The sequence below is a fragment of the Dermacentor variabilis genome, chromosome 3 (assembly GCF_050947875.1).
Source record: "Dermacentor variabilis isolate Ectoservices chromosome 3, ASM5094787v1, whole genome shotgun sequence".
Taxonomy (NCBI): Eukaryota; Metazoa; Arthropoda; class Arachnida; order Ixodida; family Ixodidae; genus Dermacentor; species Dermacentor variabilis.
Genome location: NC_134570.1, coordinates 186324620 through 186347249, shown reverse-complemented (window position 1 = coordinate 186347249; position 22630 = coordinate 186324620). Strand labels below are relative to the sequence as shown.

General features: G+C 47.5%; 1 protein-coding gene across 2 annotated transcripts in view; it reads right to left on the bottom strand.

The window, feature by feature from the left end:
* Window positions 1-19904, bottom strand: part of LOC142576564 (uncharacterized) — a 261575-nt gene extending 241671 nt beyond the window's left edge. Inside the window, exon 1 of one of the 2 annotated variants that reach the window (XM_075686740.1) lies at window positions 18665-19904. In XM_075686740.1, the coding sequence (XP_075542855.1) occupies window positions 18665-19462 (798 nt within the window). In that variant the 5' untranslated portion in view covers window positions 19463-19904. The remainder of the gene's footprint in view (window positions 1-18664) is intronic. The other variant, XM_075686739.1, reaches the window with a different exon arrangement.
* Window positions 19905-22630: the final 2726 nt, after the last annotated feature.

The window sequence follows — 22630 nt, the reverse complement described above, 5'->3', positions numbered from 1 at the left end:
TGGCTCTTCTAGTTTTCCTTATAGAATTATTCTATCCACAAATATTGCTAGTACCTTCCATTGAAAACGAAGAAAGTCCTCAATATTCGGGCGCCTGATGCGCGGCGGTGTGCGACGTTAGATGTTCGCTGACACATATTTCCGCCTGTCCCTGTGACCTGCACAGTAAGTTGCATGGCGATATCAGTTATATGGACGCTCGAACCGCCTTCGCGCTGTTATGGTGTCGACGGCGCTACACGGCCCGCGCACGCCTGGTTCGAAGCTCTTCAGAGGCGGGCAGTGCGTTGAACATCAAAAGCAACGAAGCCAAGTGGACGCTGCACCACGCGCCGCTCAATCGGCTCTGCAGGGCAGCGTTCTGGCTCGCGCTGTTGGCTCGAGCGCCACACCGCTCGGAGCATTCACAGCCACGGAGCGTTCACAGCTCTCAGCGCAATGGAACGTAAGCGTCAATCGACGTTTGTCGAATCGTTTGTTTGGGGGCTCATGGACGCCAACGGCTTTCCTTCTGTCTCTGCTCATGCAACGTAAAAGGATGGATAGATGGATGGATGGATGGATAAAACTTAATTTGATCTACTTGAACGTGGTTGGGCCCGTAGACTCCCCGGAGCCCCCGGGCCGACATCTCTAGGCAGGCCCGGTCTGCCAGTCAGAGCTGGTCATCCGAGCAAGTGGCCCGAAGAGCGGCCTCCTACAAGGAAAATGGAAGGGTTGGCAACGGGCTCTAACCGCCATGGGCTTGAGGCAGCTCCACAAACAGTGGAATAGATCTGCTCGGGGCACTCGGCAGGTGGTACATTGTGGATTGTGGAGACTAGGGTGAAATAGATCTTCCAGATAGGGAGAAATAAATGCCTTGGTGTGGACCTGGCGCCAGAGTTAACACTGATGGGCTGTAAGGGAAGGGTGAGGGGGATGTAAACCTCATCTACCTTTCCTGTAATAAGCGGTAACCTGGTGGTCCAGGTTACCGCTTATTAGATCCAGATCCAGATCTACACTCCTGGTTTTTCCCTGGGGTTGAGTCAGTGGTCGCCAGGAGTCCGCAGGGAAAAACCTCGGACATGCGCATTAACGCCCTCGTTCCCGGGGACACACTCAAGTCGAGGCACCATCGTGATAGTCACCGGATGGGGAAGCAAAATGATGTTTCGTAAAATGTATGTACCGTCTTAGGGTCTGCGCCTTGAATGAAGTAACGCTATGCACATTGGGAATCGGTGTAGATTTCTGTAATGGTAGAATCCGCGGCCGCGTATGCGCAACCGCTAGTGCTAATACGGTGCCCTAAGCCCCGTCGGTGCGCTTTTTTGTCGACGCAGGGGTGTTAATGCGTCCACCCTCCGTCATGGCAAGAGCCGTGACCGTTCCTTCGAGCGGACCGACCGCGGCGTCGACATAGAGGACGTCTTCGCGATTTTGATGACGGCGCGCGCGCTGACCAGCCCGCGCCTCACGTCGGTCCGGATAGCGGTGCGAATTCATGTTTCGTGGCAACGGTTTGAGTTGCATGTTAGCCACGAGTCTTACAGGAATAGGGAACCACGGCTCTTCGATCGGGATCGCGCCGCTTGGCTCACAACCCAGAGTTCGGGGTAGGTTTCGCCCAGTGGGTGTTCGGGAGAGGCGCATGAGTTGATTACTCCGCTGTGCCTTTATTATTTCCTGGACGGTATTATAGTGACCAGTCTGTGGGAGGCGGCTATTGATAGTGCGCACCGGTAGCCTCAGTGCGGTTTTAACCGCCCGTCTGATTAGACTATTAGCCTGATCCACTTGTTTTTGAGTGAGGTGGTGGTATACGGGAGGTGGTAGGCGAGGCGACCGACCACCAAAGCTTCAGTCTTGCATGATCTCATTTTCAGACAGACCGTGATAGTCCGACGCAATCCGGTGAACCAGCCCTAAAATTTGCTTTATTTGCTTATTGAGGAGGGTCAGTGTAAAACCCGCGTCTAATTTTAGGTACGCCTTCTTGCAACGCTAGTGGCGGCTCTCCCACTCAAGCCAGCATTGTGAGACATATTCCGCGCAACGCCAACCCTTGCTGTCACTTTCAGTGCTTCACCTGCGGGCGACATCGTCAATATTTGCATCTTGTCCAATAATTTCCACTTGTGTTCCATTCTACACGTGAAGAGAGAATTCTGCTAAGCCGGGTGACTAAAATACCACCACTAAGTTATTTGTTTTCCTCATTGGTACCTGTAGATGAGTGTTTTCTCCAGGAGTCGAGAGTTAGTTGCTGCAGGTATGCTTGCTTTTTGTATCGTGTCCCGCTTTTTCTTGTAGGGCACGCATTCTATAATTGCCTTTACCTCACTCGCCGCACGAGAACCATCTTTTAAGCTCTTGCTGCGTGTTTGTACACAATTGGTATTTTACTATTATTCCACCCTGCTAAATTTCTTAGTTTAATTACGCTGTTTTGTCAAGTACTGTGTGTTGTTATCGGTGTTCGGTTTTTATTCAAAGGAATAGATGCGGCTGCTTTGCAGCGCTCTATAGGTGAGTGGGAGTTGGCTTCGCTGCAGCTTTTACTCGTATCCGTCCCGTGCGTCTCATGAAAATATCTTAAACTGGCTCAATAAGATATATTCGTGATTGCAGGCACGTGGAAGAGGCCTCTTATTCACATATTTCGAAGGACTAAGTTATATTTCTGCGTAGAACCAAACTAAAAGACTCGACTCCCAGGAGCCCGCTGCGAAAAAAGAAAGAAAGAACAACATGAGCAGCTGCCAATTCCACTAAATCCCAGGCAGCGCTAATCCCAGGCAGCGCTAATCGGCTGTAACAACGGACACCTTTGAAATTCATTTATGAAGGACGATAGTAACTGGATGTATGGGCAGAGCAGCGTGCTAAGCCCACATGTCGACAAACTGATGTCGATTCTCCTTCGCGCTAGTTTCTTTAATATGTCACGCGATGCACAGTCTAGAGCAAATGTCTAGAAACTACGGCACATGCAAAAAAAAGAGTTTCTTCAAGTACAGCCGTGCAACGTGAAATTGTATAAAAGAATGGCGCTGGTAAAGCAGGCGCAACTTGGCAGTACACATAATTTCACCTTTATGCCTAGTCTGTGAAGAAAAAAGGAAATTTAGCAGCAACCCTGGTCTTCAGACTTTTTCACTCGACTGTACATTGCAGCTTCTACCATGTAAGCTAAAGCACCTTACTTCCCGCTGGCTCTACTGCTTCGAATCGAGCCTCCGTCATGGCGTAGATTCAATACGCCTCGCCTAAAACCCCTTAAACTTCACAAATTAGCGACTCTCCTTATCCGCCTTCACTCCTTCTGGTTTCTCCTCTCTTTCACGCTCCCTCCTCGACCGTGGCGCCGCCTGCAGTGCTCGAGCGTAGCAGACGACCCTTCACAGAGTGAATGCACGCAAGACAAGGCGGTGCGCTTTAGGCGCTCGCGTGGGCTTTCTAGCTGAGAGTAACTTTGTGCACAGCGTAAAATTTCTAAATGGACGGTTATTGAAATTCAGTGACGGCAGATTATTTTTTTCTGTTTTGATAGCTATACATTAAAAACAGTACCTGAAAGAGCGCTAACGCTGTGCCAGGGCTATTCTGAGTGCGCGCGTGCGCTACGATTAGGTACGTAACATTTGGAAAGTGCATGTCGCAAGATCTTGTTGCGAATGGTTGTAAATACCACATGTACAATCGAATGCCAACATCGTGACCTCCAGCAAGCCCTCAGTAGTCTAAACATTGCGCGCCGTCCTTAGCATGTGAATTCGCGGCGCGTATCAGCTATGCCGTATAAAGGCCAACAGAGGGCACGAACGAAAGCTGCTCTGAAGGTTCGAAAGAGTATTACAAACTGCAGTGCCGCGAAAGTGCGTGATTCCCATTATAAGCATTCGCAAAGGCTCAGAGGTGGGCGCTTGTGCTATTATGTTCCTCGTGCCTCAAAGCCGACAGAAATACGCGCGGCCGATCATCGAGTCGAGATTTTACGTATACAGAAAACGAAATCGTTCTTTTAGTATTGGTTTACGAAGCGGGAATGCTGGAAGAGCGCTTCATTGAGGCTCAAACAACTGCACTGTTCTTTCAGGTTCTTGACTCATCACGAGTAACATTTCATCGTGCGTTAGCTCGTGCGTTCACGAAGTGACGTACTTGCCTCGATCCGACTTGTACTAAGCTGCATGCATTGAGGACGGTTGCGCTCGTTTCGAAATAACATTTGCGAGATATGACTTTAGTGAAGTGATGGTCGCGCAAGGAACTGCCGCGCTATGACGCGGCCGAAATTGCGGTAAGTAAAATGATCCAGTCGTTCATACTGAGGCAGTATTTGCTGTCTCATTACCTCTGTCTCAGAGACATAGTGGTCGTACGAGCTAATAGTTCAACGAGCGAGTAAGCGAAAGACTAAACGAACGAGCGAACGACGATTAAACCAGCCAGTGGAGGAGCCAGCGACCGCACGTTTTCTTTGCGAGTGGTCCACAGCTGCATCTTAGCCTATACGCCCTTTAAAGCTGACAAGAATTAACACGTATGTCTCAAATACTTAAGATGCTGTTATTCGGCGACGAACGCGATTTCGGGAGAGCACGCACACTTTTCCTTTGTATCGCAAATCCACCGGCCGACCGCCAATGACGAAAACGAACAAAATAGGCGAATAAAGCTATACGCTCTAAAGTAGGCTAGTGAGTAACCACAAAATGCAGAGAGTTGCTTTCCTAAGATGACTTTTCACGCTCGAGCCTCAAAGCTTATCAAAAGGAATGCGCTGAATGCTAAATGTTCCGTAATCACATTTTTGCACGAAGCCTCGCGTGCCCGCGAATTCAAGCCGGCTGGCGTGCAGGACGATTAAGCGCACCAAATGCAACCACGCACTGCTTAAATAAACAAACACACGTCGCGTAGGAATTGTGTTAAAGCGTGTAGACAAATGGCGACCTCCTCAGTGAACTGTGCAATATCTACTACGTTATGGCCCGCAACAAATTACGCAAGCCTAACACATACTATACTATGAGAGACTCGCAACTACCTCTATAGTCGTGTGGAGAATGTTGGTCTGAAGTTCTCCCTCCCAATTCAATGAGTACATCGGCGCTATAACGTAAAATTATTCCAAAGCTTTCTATTCCAATTCTGCAATCCGCCCTACGCGATGGCTCAAAGACTTTTTAGATCACCCCCACTTCGCCTGTCTATCACGCGACGTCACAAAAACCGCGATAGCTCCCCATCTCTTATGACGTGTACACACTGATTATGCATGATTGGACCGAACAAATGAAAAATAGTTGTTTCTGAATCAACGGCTTTTACACATAGACGTCAGCTATAGGTCAAAACCTTTAGGGCTGCACCCACTTCACCTCCCTGTCACGGGACGTCACAAAACCGCGAAAGCTCACTGCGTCAAATTGACGTGTACGTGTTAAACATGCATTATTAGGCCGAACAAAAGTGTTTTTTTTAATACCAGCAGGCTGCCCTGCTCCGCAAGGAATAAAAGATGGCTGCAGCCGATGATTCAGGCACTGGCTGCTCGCCCCTGCAGCAGAGCACGGGTTTATTTGCATACAATAAAGCTTTTACCGTGGCAGTGTAACGTTTTCGAGCACTTTCAGCACGTTTAGGACCTCGTTCTGCCAAGTCTCCTTTGCTGCGGTTTCGTTTTAGCAGCACTCTTAACCTTCCTCAGCATACCGCCACGATTTTCTACCAGCCACCGAAAGCTAAGTAAGGGTAGCGGACCAATCGCAGACTTCAGCAGCACCCTCTTCATTTGGTTGTCGATTTTCAATGCAGGGGCTAGGCCCCATCGAATCCCTTTCCACTTAAGCGTGCTCCTCGCCTCTTGTCAACCAATTAGATGGGACAAGCCGCTGAGTGTAATCAATGTTATTTGTTTTTAAAGCAAACAAAAGTGACCGCCAATGAACGAAGAGAACGCTTGATTAGTTTGTTCAGACAGCCCTCCGGGTCATGGCCCAATGCTTGCGTCGGTGGTTACGTAAATTTGACGTCAGGAGATTGGAATAAAAACATATTGGAACGGTTTTACGTTATAGTGCCCCATGTTTTTCTTCGTAACCCGTAGCGCTTACCGGACGGTATGGAGAACAGCTTCTTCTACTTGCTGAAGCTGTTTTGGCATACGAAGGCGCAGCAGGTTGTCTTGATTGACAATGCCGTGAAGCGTCGCAGCACTTGCCACAAAATTTACTTGAAGGCGTTCGCAAACCAAAGTAACACGGAACAGCAACGGAGCCATCGTGCTCTCCTCGCCACTCCGTAGACGCTTCTCAAGCGAAAATGGCGCTGAAGCGCGACTGTAAACAAACGAATCCGGCGCCAGGGCCCACGTGATGCCGTTAGGCCAATAGCGACGCGGCCTCGGCCTCGGCAAGAGCACGCGAGGAGGAGGCGGCATTATTGAAAGCGTGGCGCTACTTTACGAACGCTACTTTACGAACGCTACTTTACGAAGTTTGAGGCGTTTTAGGTGGTGCTTCAGTCTTGTGTGCGCAAGGGAGAAAAGCGGGGTAGAAGCGCACCGCCGTCCGTCGCGCGCGACACATCGGGGAAGGTGGGAGATAGAGGTGGCGAGCCTTAGGATTCTGTGATTTGTGAATGTGTGATTCCGTAACATGTTTATATGCCTTGTTTGACGCATCATAAACAGCGACTTTTTCTTAGATACGTAGATTTATTAGATACTTATGCGTATATTTATTTCAATAACTTGCGAAGTTTTGAGTATACGTGCAGTGAACTTTGTTTCCAGTGACACTTTTTTTGCTCTTTATCAAGCTGTATCTTCGCATTTGTATATTCCATTGTATCTTCGCATATCTAATGCACGAGGGCATGTCAAATGAAAGACAGTCAACACACCCCGCGCAATTGTGGTTCGGTTCTTTATCTGCGAGGCATGCACGTAGCACACAGGCATCTCTCATTTAGAAAAGTGACACGCACGTGTGAGGATAGATGTTCTTTAATGCTCTGATACACTTGGTTGAACATGGTTGCGTGTCTTAATGGACGCTCCAAATGTTGAACAACGTGGTGTTGTGAAGTTTCTGTCAGCTGAAGATGTTTCTCAAAAAGAAATTAGTCGCCGTGTGGCTGCCGTGCACGTTGAATATTGCATTTCATTGGCCACTCTGATCGTCGGCGGAAACGATTTAAACAGGGCGTGAAAGTTCCAAAGACGATCCAAGACAGGGCCAAAGCCACCGTGCAATCACTCCCAACGCAATTGCAAAGGCTGATGAACTCATTAGAAAAGAACAAAAGATAAGCATCGATCAACTGGCAAAGCGTGTGAACATAAGTCGCGGATCGGGTCACACCATTATTCATGAACATCTCGGTTATCGGCTCAGCTGTGCGCAATGGATGCTCAAGATTTTGAACCGTCGCCAGAAGACGGAGAGGCTTGGCTCCGCCTTGACCCATCTGATCCGGTATTACACTGAGGGTGAAGAATTCTTGTTTGCAATTGCGACCGGGGACAAATCATGCTGCCACTACTACGACCCTGAAACAGGACGGCAAAGCTTGCAGTGGAAACATTCGAATTCGCCACCTCTAAAGAAAGTAAAGGCCCTCATTTCCGCCGGAAAGGTGTTCTTGACATTTTTGTGGATCGTCAGAGGCCATTACTGATAGAATTTGCTAAATCTGGAGAGACTATCAATCATTTCCGATATTGTTAAACGCCTGATCGGCTACGTGTCGCAATCAAGAACAAACTAAGTGGAAAACTGACGAATGGGGTCATCTTGCTCTACGACAATGCCCGTGCCCACGTCGCTGGTGCGGGTAAAACAAAACTGGCAAAGTTCAAGTGGGAAACGCTACAACATCAGCCATACAGCCCAGACCTGTCGCCTTGCGACTTCCTCAATTTGCGGTAATTGAAAAAAAAAAACAGCTTAAGGGAAACAGATTCATATCCGACGATGACGTGAAAGAATCAGTTACGGACTTTTTGAAGCAGCAACCCAAGGAGTTTTACTAGGCGGGAATCAAGCGACTCGTTAGTCAGTGGGCCAAATGTCTAAATGCTCATGGAGACTACTTTTAAATAGAGTACCCCGTTTGTCATATATTCCCAATGGCTTACTTTCATTTGACTCGCCCTCGTATATATTGCCGAAGTGCTGCTGTCTATACGTGCTCTCTGTTGAGACTACAATTTCGGTGCAATTACAATATACGGCCGGTGAAAGCTGCTCCTGCGCATTACATTGGAACAAATGACAGCGTCATTGAGATTTCTTCCTGGCCGTTGCATATGCACAAAACTGTAAACAAGGTTGTTGAATGACAAAGTTTCATTAATATATTTGTCCTCCACTTGTTCATTTCATAGCCCTTACATTTTTCATATCGGCGGCATGCACAGCTTTGCTGGTTTCGAACTGATATTTTCCTAAAGTTCGTGTGATATTTTCTTCACCTATTAAATAGAAAAACAAACATCGCAAAATTGCTGGGCCTATGGCCATCAAAAATATCACAGCGAAAAGCATTGAACGCACTTTCGCATTTTTACGAAGAAACAGGTATCCTTAACAACTACTAGATACTACAATGAATAATCACACTATGTTACTATAGCTTTCTCCTATTATTTATAATTATTAGTGCTTGTATATTACGCGTTATAACTGTTCTTTTAATTCTGTGCGTGCATTATTCTAACTCTATGTAATTCCTCATCTGCTTATATGCTCATCCCAATCTACATCACGGGCATTTGTGTGTGTTCCTGACTGTGTAAAAACTCATTGTGGTGCACCTTGCATTTTAGCTTCATATTATGTTCGCGGGTGTATAGGACTGTGTACTGTGGAGTCCTGACCCTATGACGTGATTTCTTCCCATTTTCTCACATATTTGTTATATTGTTTCCGCTATGAGAAAAGGAGTAGCCGTCACCATTATAAGGTGACTACGTCTCTTGCTTTTATTTTTATTTCAACAAAAAAGATCGAAGCGTTGATATCAGTTATTTCGGGCACCACTTTTGGGACATACGAATACATACTTTTGTCAAAAGAATAGATATTTTACTTGTCTCGATAGAGCGTAGCGTTCAATAATTCGTTTGCAGCATCTTTGGCAATGCAGTTATTATTCATGCATTTGCATCATCCCTGGACAAATTCTGTCCAGGGATTTCATTTCCGGCCACGCCACTGTGCGACGCCCTTGGTCGTCTTCAGTTGCCGAGAGGAACAGCGAGCAGGAACGACTGCTGTTGCAGCACGTTGCGCAAAGCAAAGGGCGCCCGCGCGGACTGCATCACTCTATCACCGCTACAACTGCCGAGTGACACTGCTGGTGTCCGCCACGCTTTACGGTCTCACGCCTCAGGTCAGCTCTTATTACGAAGTTGTTGCGCCTGCCTTATGCCCCAGTTCATAGAAAATCGCGGACATATTCAGTTCTGCCAGGATAACTTATGCAGAGTGGGGCGATCTTCACGACGTAGAGAGAGAGGGAAAAAGAAACGCAAGAGCTTAACGTAAGCATTCGATAGGGACTCGCAAACATGTTTTATGCGTTTACCACATTGATTTATCAATGTGAATAAAACTTCCTTTAAATTACCAACGGCATGTAACAACTATTGTGCTATACGTTAGGCAATTTGCTGAAGTTGGAACGCATTACCCGCGTAAACGTTGACAGTCACTTTAGCTTATGGTAAAAAGGATGAAGGCGAAAGTCTGCACGTTCACGAAAGATTCATTACATTGTTCCACAATTTCATTACAATGCGTCGTCACTTCCTATTAGTTGTTTTCTCCCACTAAAGGTCGTCGGTACGCGTGCCTTAACTACCTGTACCTTAATAACTGTGCATTAATTAACTTCGCCCTAACTAAACACACCTAGCTCAATTTTAATTATACGTTACCTAAATAATTACATCTTAATTAACAATGGTAGTGGGTTCGACTACATGTCAGCTAGAAACCAAATATGGCCGGTTCGCCCATATGTGCATGTTGGTTCGGAGGTTCGAGGGCCTGGATTAACTCTATCCTAATTAACTGTACCTTAATTAACACCACAGGTCCTGCTGAGGCTTCTTCGCCTCGGCGGCACGCTTTCTTATACGTTCATCGCCTAATTCGCTCTCATTACACCAAAGGTCGTGGGTTCGACTCCTACCAACGGTCGTTGGCTCGAGTGCCTTAATAAATATCGCCCTAATTGACACCAACGGTCGCGGTTTGTACTTGCACTAATTGAGGAGAAATGCGCGGGAACATGTAACCCAGAGAGTCGAATTGTGCCGCCGGCAATTTAAAAGAAGAATGCTGTACAGACCAATACACAGAATACCTGATCGAGACAGAAAAGGCGTCATAGCGAGCCAGGAGAGCATTTTGCTCCTCACTTCTCCCCAACTAGGGAGACGTCGGTCATGTTTGCGTACATAGCACGCAAGACAGGAAGACAACGGTGCGGATCAGAGAGCAAACGGGGATAGCCAATATTAAAGTTGATATCTGGAGAGCGAAATGTAGCTGGGTCGGCCATGTAATGCCCAGGCCAGACGATCGTAGTTCTGTTAGAGGGATCGAATGGGTGGTGAGGGAAAGAGAAGCACAGTCAAGGAGGGCAGGTGGCGTGGTGAAATTGGGAAATTCGTAGGCACAGATAGAATCGGCCAGTACAGGATAGCGGTAATGGGAGATAGCCTTCACCCTGCAGTCGCATAGAAATAGGCAGATAATATCGCACTGACAGAGGAGAGATACGCCGCTTCATCGACCCTGTCTGGCTTATTCGTTCGATTTATTGGCGGATTTCAGCGTAGTGCCATCGTCGGTCGCACAACTTTCCCGTTCGCTTGTCTTCGCAAGGAAAGAGACACGACGACTACATTGACAACGAAACCAAACGAGCGCCCGCATTCTGAGCGGCGACCGCTACAGAGACGGACGGCGGCGAACGGTGCGACGCAGCAACGTGTGTGACACACGAGCGGCCATCGAAAGTGTCGCGGCGCGACGAGAAGGCTAGCGGTAGTCCGCCAGACGCTCCTCTCTCGCGGAAGCGTGCGGGCGACCGCGCAGCGACGTAAGCCGCCGACCAGCGAGAGGTCGCGCGGCCGGCAGCAGCGACGAGCCTTGGCCACCGGGGGAGGAGGCCCCGCTCTTTTGTTTCGCCGCGTGCGCTTCCTCCTCGCCCTCCTCCGCTTCCTCGACGGGATCAGAAACTAAGGCGCGCGCGCTCGGCGCAACAATGGGGCGAGGCGAGCCGCGCTGACCCCGTAAACGCGGAATGCCGCGGCAAGAGTTTAATGTCCTGAGAAATGCTATATGCGCGCGCGACGGTGCGGCGGGCATTTTGGCGACGTGAAACGATGGCGAGTTCTTGCGCAGCGGTGTTTGCGCCGCTTGCTCGAGCGAGGCAGCGGAGAGCGCGTGTGTGTTTGCGTCGAAGGGCTTTTCTCGCCGCTTCGCGATGAAAACATCGAAGTGGTAAACACTGCGGTCTGTTTATTTGTTCTTCTTTGCCGGCAATGTTAAGAAACGTTTGAGAAAGTGAGGGTGCCTTCTCACCGCATAGCACACATATTGGTATAGATTTCAACGCAGAAGGATTTATTTATTTTACATTCTGTCAATCCCTCGTGGGATTATAACAGGAAGGGCAGGTACAATGGTAGGAGTTGCGATCGGGAAAGCAACTATAAATGCAATACGTAATTAGAAGAGCGTTATTGTAATGTTTTCGCTTCTCTAAAACAACAGAATTCAGTACACCATCACAGATGCAAGATATGAGTACAAATTACGGTTACCTAGAAGGATGTTAAAAAAGAAAGATAGCTAAATTTCCCATCCTAGAGATGTGCATGTGAGTGTTTACGCGCTTGTGTGGGTGGACCATGCGCACTAGTGAGCCCTGAAACGGAAAAAAAAAAAAAAGATCGATGGGAACGACATTTATCCCGATCAAATTTTCGCTTGGTGCCTAAGCATGCAAGAATGGAGTTCAAATATAGAGGAACTCGTGAGATGCTTGAGATCTGACACCTTTTTCTGCGCGACGCCTATGTGTTTACGTACGCTCAAATACTTGGATGAAAAATGCGTTATGTTATTACTCTAACGCTGTAGTATTTCAGTCAAGTATACCTGCCACTAGGGCGAACTTTACAATGTACGCGATATCATAGCAGCCCAAGCAACTGCCACCTCAATTTTGCTCATATTTCGTTTCCCTGGTGCGGCTAACAACTACAAGAGCACGTCTTGTCATATCGGAAAGGCAGACAGTTTTTCAGAAGCGCTTTTTACTGTTGCTGTAGTAACGAGCGACCGAACACGCAAACTGTGAAACATGTAAAACCCGGGGCCGCAGTCGTCGACATCACAGTGGCGTCATGGCCTGATGGAATCCTTTTCCTGTAGTAGCGATTACCTTACGCTAAGTCGGCAACTCGGCTGCGTTTATCTGAAGTTTAACCACGTTGCAGAACAACGTATTGTATTGCGTGTTCCTTCACCCTAGAAATAAGCTTATGCAAACATTGCTTTTACGTGGTATGCCAGTGCGCTTATGGCAGTTCTATTAGAAGTTAGGGTAAAATGAGCCATTTAAATTCAAAGAAATTTTACGCAATACTAATGCCACGAGATAAAGCAAATGTGCTATTCCGTGAGGTGACCGTGCTTTTAACGTATGATAACGTTGTACGAACAAATGTACAGTGAGAATCAGTTCGTCTGATAGCAATGAGTGAAATAATTAAAATTTGAAGGAAAATTAGAGAGTGAACGGCTTCAGGGCTGGTCGTTTATTCCCATTCGAAGATTTATCCCCGCTTTCACCGTCAACAACTACGTATCCTGAGCACTTATACGGTGGTAAGAAAAGAGTTACTAGAATTACCGCTACCCAATTTTGATCGGAATGTGCAACCCGCATTGTGTAAACTGTGGATTGCTCGATCTTTCGTAGTGTTTCTTCTTATTTTGAAATTTTCTTTTGTGGAGGAGGAGGAGGAGGAGGAGGAAAAAACTTTATTCTTGTCCTGTACAAGGTGTTGCCACCCGCCTGGCTAGTCCCATGTTGGGACCGGGAGGTCAAGCCTCCTAGCCCTATCACGGGCGTACTGGACAGCCAGGACTTGAGGGATATGATCTGGAGATCTTATCATTCCTAAAAACCGATTCCGGGAAATGCCAGGGCCGAGCGACCCACACTCCCAGAGCATATGTTCAAGCGTGCATATCTCCTTTCTGCATGCTTTGCATATAATATTCATGTCTGCAATGTCATGCCATTCCTTTATTTGTGCAGGTGAATAATAAGACTCTGTTTGTAATTGCCTAAGTGTAACTGCTTGTGCTCTGTTTAGTCTATAGTGAGGGGGTGGAAACTCCCTCCTTCCCATGTAGTAATGTTTTGTAATTTCATTGTATGTAATGAGGGTATCTCTCTGTAAGTTCTCCAATCCAGCAGAATCAAAACCATATGTAGAAGCGGCCCGGTCTGTAAGGTCGCGGGCGACGCTGTTGGCCGATTCACTTGGATTGATAGGAATACCATCAAGTGAACCAAGGTGCGCCGGGAACCAATAAATGAAACGCGTAACATTTGTTTGCCTTTTGTTAATTATTTTCGCAGCCTGTGGGGCAATTTTTCCCCTATTGAAAGCTCTAATAGCTGTTTTCGAGTCGCTATAAATTTCTGTAAATCTATCGTCTGTTAGTGCCAATGCAATGGCAACTTGTTCAGCGACTTCAGGTTTGCTAGTGTAGACCGTGGCGCAGTTGGTGCAATTGCCCTGATGATCCACTACTGCCGCCGCGAACTTAGTTCGATCGTTGTAAGCAGCCGAATCAACAAAGCAGGCTCCTCTGCCCCCTTTATCCATTTTCTTGATTAACGCCCTGGCTCGCACAACTCTCCTGTTGATGTTATGTTTTGGGTGCATATTCCTGGGTAGCGGTGCGACAATTATGTTGTCTGCGAATTCTTGATTAACTTTAGTGTACTGTGCTGGATCCGTAATCGGGTTGATCATAATCTTGTCCAGGATTGATCTTCCCGTGCTGGTTGTAGGTAGTCTCGCTATTTGTGATGTTTCTTGAGCCTCCGCGATCTCCATGGTCGTGTTGTGTATTCCTAACTTGAGCAATTTTGCAGTGCTGGTTCGAATTGGGAGCCCCAATGCGCTTTTAACAACTTTCTTGATCGCTGAGTCAAGCTTCTTGAGTTGAACCTGCGTCCAGTTGTACATGGCAGCGGCGTATGAAATATGACAGAGCACGAAAGAGTTGATTAACCTGATGAGGTTATCTTTTTTCATGCCCTTGTGTCTTCCTGCCAGGCGTCTGATTTTCTTTTGTGCCGGCACAAGTTGATGCCAACATTGTATTGCATTGTGATGTTTGTGCTGTGGGTCCTGAATCAGTGCCTGTGCCTGCCACTGCTGCCCTCAGGCAGGGTTTTAAGTCCCATCAAGTTGCTGTGAACTTTTTCCTTATATCCCCGATAATTGTACGTTTATGGACATAAAGGCTATTCAATTCAATCTCAAAACACAGATTTGATAGTTTCATATTAAGGGTGAAAGGCCCTTGGTTCAATTGAATGTTGTCTGCGACGCTGCATCCGTCCACCATCAAGAATCACTGTAAATTCAGGAAGTTCAATTGCCATGCAAGAAATGAAGTCAAACCAATGTTGAAAACATTCATTCGTCATTATCACAAAGGGGCAGTTCTATCTCCCCCCTCCGTCTACCGCATACGCAGCTACATAAAATATTTCGTCTCCATGTACACCCTCCACCACAACAGAAACTGCAATGTGCGTCCACCACTGTAAAGCTGAACGAATCTCATACTATTAACACATGAACGTATTGAAACACATGATCCTTTAGAAATATGTTTACGACAGTGTGTCAATGTATTCACGTGTGAAAAGCTTCGAGTGAGCAGCTTCTGAACTACGTGGCATCACCGATAACACCGAGTGAGTGCAACCGAAAGCAACCGAACGTGACGCAAAGACGACAAACTCAGCGCAGCGCTTTATGCATGCAGTAACGGCGTAGGCGCTAAGGCAACACAAGTGGGAGCCGAACAAATGCAAATGCGATAGCAGATTTGCACTATTATTTGCCAAGATAAATACTCATTCTTCTTTTTTTTATCCTAGGTCTTCGTACATATACGAAGTGATAATTTCTTAGTTTGACAGAATTTGCTCTTTAATTTCATGTCACAGATAGCATCATTGTAGTACTTGTGCTGGGTTATTCAAGGAGGCGGACATTACTTTCACGAGAAATCGAAATACGCATTCAAGTAATAGGAAATATTCTCTAAATAACTTCTAAACACTTGCTTTATGGCACATTCTAGTTTGGGAATTGTAGCCGGTGAGCTTACAAGGCGCATTCACTTAGAACAAATATTCGCAAATGACACCTATTTCGAGATTTTCATTGGCAAAATTTGCGATGAAATACATGGACATTCCAGTTACTTTGGTCATTCAATGCATGAAATAACGTTTTGGTAAAAACGTAAGCGGAACAATAGTGCATTTTTTACCGTCACTTTGATGGCGCATATCTCGAAACCCATGCGATCATCAAAATTCCTTCGAAGTAGATATGCCTTGCAAGATCGCCTGCTACAATTCAAATTGACAATATTTGCTCTATAGTAATCAATTAAAAAGTTCATTAGTGATCGTTCATGAATTAACCGTTGTTGTGTTTGGGTGTCTGCGGACAACAAATGTCAGCCTCTGAATAATCGAGCTCAAGGACTAGAATTACGCTGTCAGCAGCATGAGATTTCTTTTTTATTTCTGCACAACCTAAAATATGGTTATACCGTATCTATCTGTTTCAATAACTCATCACTTTGCGGGGTAGCAACCAGAATACACATATGGTCAAATGAAAGCACTGATTTTCTCGAATAAGTTAATGAAATAGGACAGCAATTGTTCCAAAGTTTGTACAAATTGTATCTCATAGAACCTTGTCTTGTGTGCGCTCTTTGTAATTTTCCATGTTAACGCACATGTGAAACTGGGGTTGCACTATAGTGTTGTTGCACAAGCTCATGGAGGAATTTACTGAGGATCTGTGTTTTAGTAATTTTGGCAAGTTGGTCAGTTAAATTACGCTTTATGAGTCTTGTGGTCTGTAGTCAAGCATTTTATGTTGCCGTACAAGGTGTCAAACTGATTTTAATGTCTGAAGCTGTTCGTCTTTACAAATACCGTTCCTGATTCTGTTCTACTGATTATTAAATAACAGACTAATGGAGATTAGTTGTGATAAATGTGAAGAGTTTTCAAATTTGAGTCTAGGTGCATACAATGGCCGCCAGCGCCACATCTTAGTGGCGCAGAATTTACAGGAAGTAGGAATAAGGGCACAGAAACATTATTAAGCCTGTTATTCTTATTCCCCAACGTTGCGTTTCCTCTTTCTCACACCATCTCTCATTCGCGCAATTCATTCTTAGACATGGTATTCGCTATTTTGCTAATGACTGCTATGTTTGCTATATTACTATATGCTTGCTTTCCGAAGTAAAAATAATCCATACGAAATTGTCCTCAATAAGCACATCGCGCTTGGCAACGCAGGAAATAGGCTTACTTGCGAAGCCATCGCTTAATAAGCATACGCGTGAGACTAACCGTGAAAATTGGAACTCATAATCATTTCCGGCTACACAGAGTCTGAAGTCGAGAGAGAGAGAGGGGGAGTTAAGGAATGCAGGGATGTTACCCACTCAAGAGTCTGGTTGGCTACCCTACGATGGGCCAAGGGAGAAAGGGGAAGAGAGAGAGAGAGAAGGTAGAGAGACGTGCATGGACAGTCATTGAGACAAAGCTGCTCGTGCAAACCAGACGTTCTCAGAAAGCACAAAAGTGATTTCACTCCCTTCTGAGCCGATGATCGGTGAGGACGGTGCTCTAGAACTATCTGTTCACTCGGACGATGATCATCTAGTTTCCTCAATGTGTTGGACAAAGAAGGTCTTTGTGCTTGAAATTGAGGACAATGGCACAATAAGTGGTCAATGTTCTCCTCGCATCCGCAAACATCACATGCAGGACTATCAGCCATTCCGATTGGCGCTGAATAAGCTTTCGTGAAGACAACTCCCAGCCACAACCGACACAGAAGAGACGCTTCGCGTAGGTGCAGTCCGGGCGGAGGTCTTACTTGCTGTGAAGGGTTTACTCTGTGCAGTCTGATGCGCCTTGTATGTGCGGTATTCCACTCTGCTATGGAGAGCGTGTCGAAAAACCTGCGCCGCACCCGTTCTAAGTCCCATATACGGCAACGTACGAAATTTGCTTTCCGTTAAAGTCAATCTAGCTAGGATTCAGTTCAGTTTATTTCCTTAAAGGCCCCGATTTCAGAGGGTGTTACATAAGGGGACCTCTTCGGGAACCGCCGAGAATTATTCTTTATTAGTTGGGTGATATATAAATTTTCAAGCAGTCCTCCAGAAAATATAATTTACCGCAGATTATGTTTGTTGCTCGAATCGTGACTGTATCAGCAACAGAGAAGAAGCGCACACGGCTGTGCTTTATTCAGTTTCAGCCGCGTTGCTGACGCGCGCGAAAATTTTATGCGCAATAATTCGTTAAAGATATTTAATATCCTTACCGGATGTTTGACACTATGTAATAACTTTCGGGAGATTACTTTTAAACATCATCTGAACAAGTCTGATGCTGTACAAAAGTAAAAATGTATTTGTTTTCGTTGGGCATTAAAATGAACGAAGTCTTGCAGTCACGAATAGAAGCAATAACGACTCAGCGTGGAGCATTGTCCTTGCGTTAATCAAGCTGTACCAGAGAATCTGATTTGCAATGCGCCTCAACAACACGACAGTCGAAGAGCATAGGGCTACAGAGGACAGTGTACGCCCGGAGTATGGTCTCGTGCTGTTGCGCGTTGTCATGGTGCTCAACAACCACGAACGGAACACAACTCCCAAACTCTCATTTATGCAGTCAAGTAATAAAAATAAACCAATTAGCTCAGGTATTTGTCTTCCACATACCTATTTTACCTTGCCGTTATTTCAGTGTACGTGCTCCAATGTCTTGCACATAGTCATAAATCCACAGGCTATGAGCGCAACCCTACCACAGTATTGAAGTCACGTACTGTTACATGCATGGCATTTCACAGCCTTTACCGCATCATGCGAAGTAGTATTTTATGAGTTTTAATATATGTAAGCTCACTAGAATTCTTATGCATAGTGTTTCCCTGTTTAGAGTACGTTTTACAGTCGCAAATAGGAACGAGCGTTCAATGTGGTTCGCATGTCTCATCAATTTATTTTATTTTTCCCTCTGGAGCAAAGCAATACATTTACTAATGTCGACGCCCTGGATGCTAGACGCAATGTCAGATAACATTGCTGAGATGGAGGTATGCCATAAAGTTCGAAACCTGAGCGTGCACTTAGACACGCACGAATGCTGTACGCATAAATTATGAGCCTAAAATTCTAACAGTTCCGAAACTACCTAGTGAATGCGTTGCGGGCACGCAGAAGAAAATCTCGCTGCCAAAAACTTAGCGAAGCTCTCAAGGGAAGGGGCTCTAACTGACCTCGTAGATGGCGGCCACGATGCGATGTCTGTGCGTCCGCGCGATGAGCATCACCTGCAGGTTGCTGGCGGCGATGAGCGACGCGGGGAACACGAGCGCCAGCCACACGTAGCTGAGCGCGTATCCCAGTCCCACAGGCGACGCACTCGCGGTCCCGGCTTGCAGGTCCTGGCCGCTGCCTGCACACGCTGCCACGCAAACGCATCGCGATGGACCGTACGAGTAAGGACACACTCCCACCAGCGGGGGCACGGCCGCACCCGCCACGACGATCCAGGACACGCCGAGGAACGCACACGTCCGCCGCGTGTTCACCAGGCGCGAGTAGTGGAGCGGCGTCGCGATTGCCGCGTACCGGTCACAGCTGAGGCCGCACAGCGTCCACACCGCCACGGCGGGCACGACGGCCCACAGGACGCCCTGCACGTAGCACGCACCGGAGGCGTTGATCACGTCCGCCGGGGCGGAGAGCCCGCCGAACACGGCGTTCGACCCGAGCACCAGCAGGCAGAACACGCTGTCGACGAACGCGAGGTGCAGAAGGAGCAGGCTGTTGGCCGTGCGGAACTGGCGCTGCCATAAGAGCACGACGAGGATGTACGCGTTGAGCACGAGTCCGACGGTGGCCCCGAGGCTGGTGCAGAGAAGGTGCACGGGCGACGGTCCGTCGACGCCCGCAGCCGCCTCGGCGCTCGCCGAAGTCGTCGCCGCGTCGACATTGAACCAGACGTCGTAGCTCCGAGTGACGAGCCCCGCGCTAGCGTTGGAGCTGCCGCCGGTGCCGGCCGCGCTCCGCATGCCGTCCGCTGTCCGCGACGGCGACTGAGGTCGGGCGGCGGACGGCGCGAGCCGCCGGCACACCGCCTCGCGCGCCGCCGGCGAGCGACGAAGGGAGCGGACTGCCCTCGCCCGCGCTTCGAGCGAGCCGCGTCTTCAGCTCGCTGGCCCCGTTCTCCGACGGCAGCCGTGACTGCTCTGGCGGGCAGCTCGCTGCCGGCGAGCTACGCGCTGCACGCCGCTGCCGAGCAGCGCTGGAGCGGCACACGCGCGAGCTTCGACTGCTCGGCGGGCGGCCGCCTACTTCGCAGCCGCCTCGCCCCCGTTCGCCTCGCTTTTGCGCTAAACGCTCAGCGGCTACGGTTGGACGCGGTTGCGGTCGTAAGGCCGGCAGCAGTTCCTGCGTTCTCTTCCTTCTCTCTCTCTGTTGCTCTTCTGGCCGTCATCGGAGAGTCGCCTCGGCTCATCGAGTCGGTGCGCGATCTATGGCTGCGTTAGTCGCGTTCCCACTTGTTGCGTGCGCGGTTTGGAGGCTGCTCGACGGGGTGCCCGTTCGACGACAAAAGCGCGCTTCCGCTACCGATGGTAGAGTTACGAGAACAATAGAAGCGTGGAATCGACTCTTCCCGCTGGCGGCGTTGTGAATCGACGGCTAGCGTGGGCCTGTATGCATAGTGCAACGGTTAGTGGCCACGTGCCCATGATCGACGAACGGACGCAAATTGCGTAACTTATTTCCGGTGCAAACGTATAGTGCAGCTGGTGCTGCGCTTGAATAACGTCGCCCGAATTACGCAAGCTAAACCGACATTGCTGGCTAACCAACCATACTAAATAATATTTATTGCTGCTTAATTACCTGCATGTTGTTTTAGAATTGACAGAGTTTCAAAACAAAGCGTGTTCCAGAAAGTAATGCCTGCCTCTTGACTAGATTACCTCGTCAAACACACATCATTGCGGTACAAATCCCGATGCGCTATTTTCTCCCTTTTCTCTTATTTAGTATACGGCGCCTCTTTCAACGGAAAAAGAGTAAGGCTGCTCACATCTTAAAACATGCCTGAATTTATGCCGACAAAATGTGCTACAAATGCATTGGCATTCCGCAGAGTGCAATGGGCCACGGTGCAGGGAAGACTTTTCGAGGAAAATAACGTTTGGGATGCCAGTGCACCTAGCCGAGCCTTTAGTACTGAAGGAAGGAAGGAAGGAAGGAAAAAGTGGAGAAGGAAAGGCAGGGAGGTTAACCAGTTTAGCTTAACCGGTTTGCTATCCTACCCTTGGGAGAGGAGCTAGAGCTAGCACTGGGGATTTGGAATGAAATTAACATAAACCAATCACTGTTATCTTAAGCTGTGTAATTGCTGCATACGAACTAGAGTGATAAACCGCAATGGTAATTAAACATTTTATACTCTTTCCGTCTTGCGCAATTAACGTTAGCGCCTCGTTGCCATCCAGCACCAGCGACGAAACTACGTCTTCTGTAGTGTTGGTATTTGCGGGACATGTTGCCGTTTCATAACATGTCCAATGTTAGTGTCAACTACGTGCATGCATCTATCAAACGGCTTGCACTTTATTTCCTGCGATTTGATGCTCACGTAACGTGCAGAGTCCACATTGTGCGTCCCGTAATATTGCAGATTGTCCCGGTTGTCTGTGTTTCCTGTAATGTTTCCAGTGATTCATTTGATGTGGTAGCACATACTGTTCCATTCAACTTGTAATAAAACTTTGACTTTGGCACAAAGCAATAGTGGTTTCTTTTGCCTACGTGCTCATGGCGTCCAAATCGTTTGTGCTGTAAGCTGTCCTTCCTTCCTTGAAAATTTCGACAACTGTGAGAGTACCTCATTTATTTTTTGTGCATCACGTGTCATGCAGCGCCTGCCACAATGAATCATGATGGGTATTTAGCCGCGTTCAGACAGCTCCTAAACAGAAACGTCAACCTGGCCACAACTGCGCACTTCATTCCAGCTCCTCAGCTACGGAACGTCAGAGGTGTGCCGTAAATGCAACCGACTATGTTATCTTTGCGCACAATACTTAGTGTCTAGTTTGCGCGGAGTTCTAGTATAGCCAGGTATCAAGTCATTGAACAGCCATTTGTTGGGCTGGCTATGATGTCCCGCAATGTTGCAATATAATAAAAATGCAATAGCTATAATATAATAGCTGACAATATCTAATGCGAGAAACAAAGACAGGATCCTTTTAGGCTCCTAATAAACTTCCCTAGCTCCTTCCTTCCGTGAACGATAAGCGCCTGACATGAGCGGACATACTTTTGCGGCTTCTGGAACCATGAAAAAGTACAGATTTTTAAAGAGTTCAAGTGTGACGCCGGCAACAGCAAGAATTAACGTCGAGGCCCAGCTCGAAATTTCAGCATCTGTAGTAGAGAAAGTTGGATGGTGTTGCTAAAGAAAAACCCTTTAAGGCACTCGGGAGCCAACCTGGCATTAGGTGGGAGCGTTTGCCAAGAAGAGCGATTGGCGATAACGACTTGGACGTGAACCAAGCTCGCGGGTTTTTACCTTTTCTCGCTGTAGAAGCGGAGTTCTTGTTCTCCAGCTGAATTTAAAACTATCTGAAGTGAGAAGGACAGAGGTTGACCGGCGCCGCTTGAGATATTATGGACAATTCATTTCGATAATCGAGTATAAAGCTGCACGTGCTTTGGCGGCCAGATCATAGTAAAGATTGTGACGCCAATGAAAACAAACACCGTATTTCGCTGCTCCATGCGCTATCCGGAACGTATCCCAATCTTGCGTAATTTTATATCCACATCTTGCAGACCGCACACACTGTGGGAATCTGTCTAAGTGTAGCTTTTTTGGTGTTTTTAGGGAAGTTGAGTGCGAGGAACCACTTGAACATATGGAAAACACGCTGAAGGTCTACACGTTTTCACCCGGAAATGTCTCGCTCAATAAACGTGTGGCGCTCGAACACCAGAAACGCGCCTTACAAGAAGCTGTCTATGGCACAAGGTACACCGCGAACCGAACTCGTCATGCATCGGTGTTTCTTCGAATAAGTGCTTCTACAACGAATGCTTACAACAAAATGACCTGCGTAACGAACGAATAATTACGCCCCGGATAAATTTGGAGATGTGCGGTGCGCAACTCTTGCAACGAAGGGACGCGTATAGAACCAGCGATTTCGGAAGCC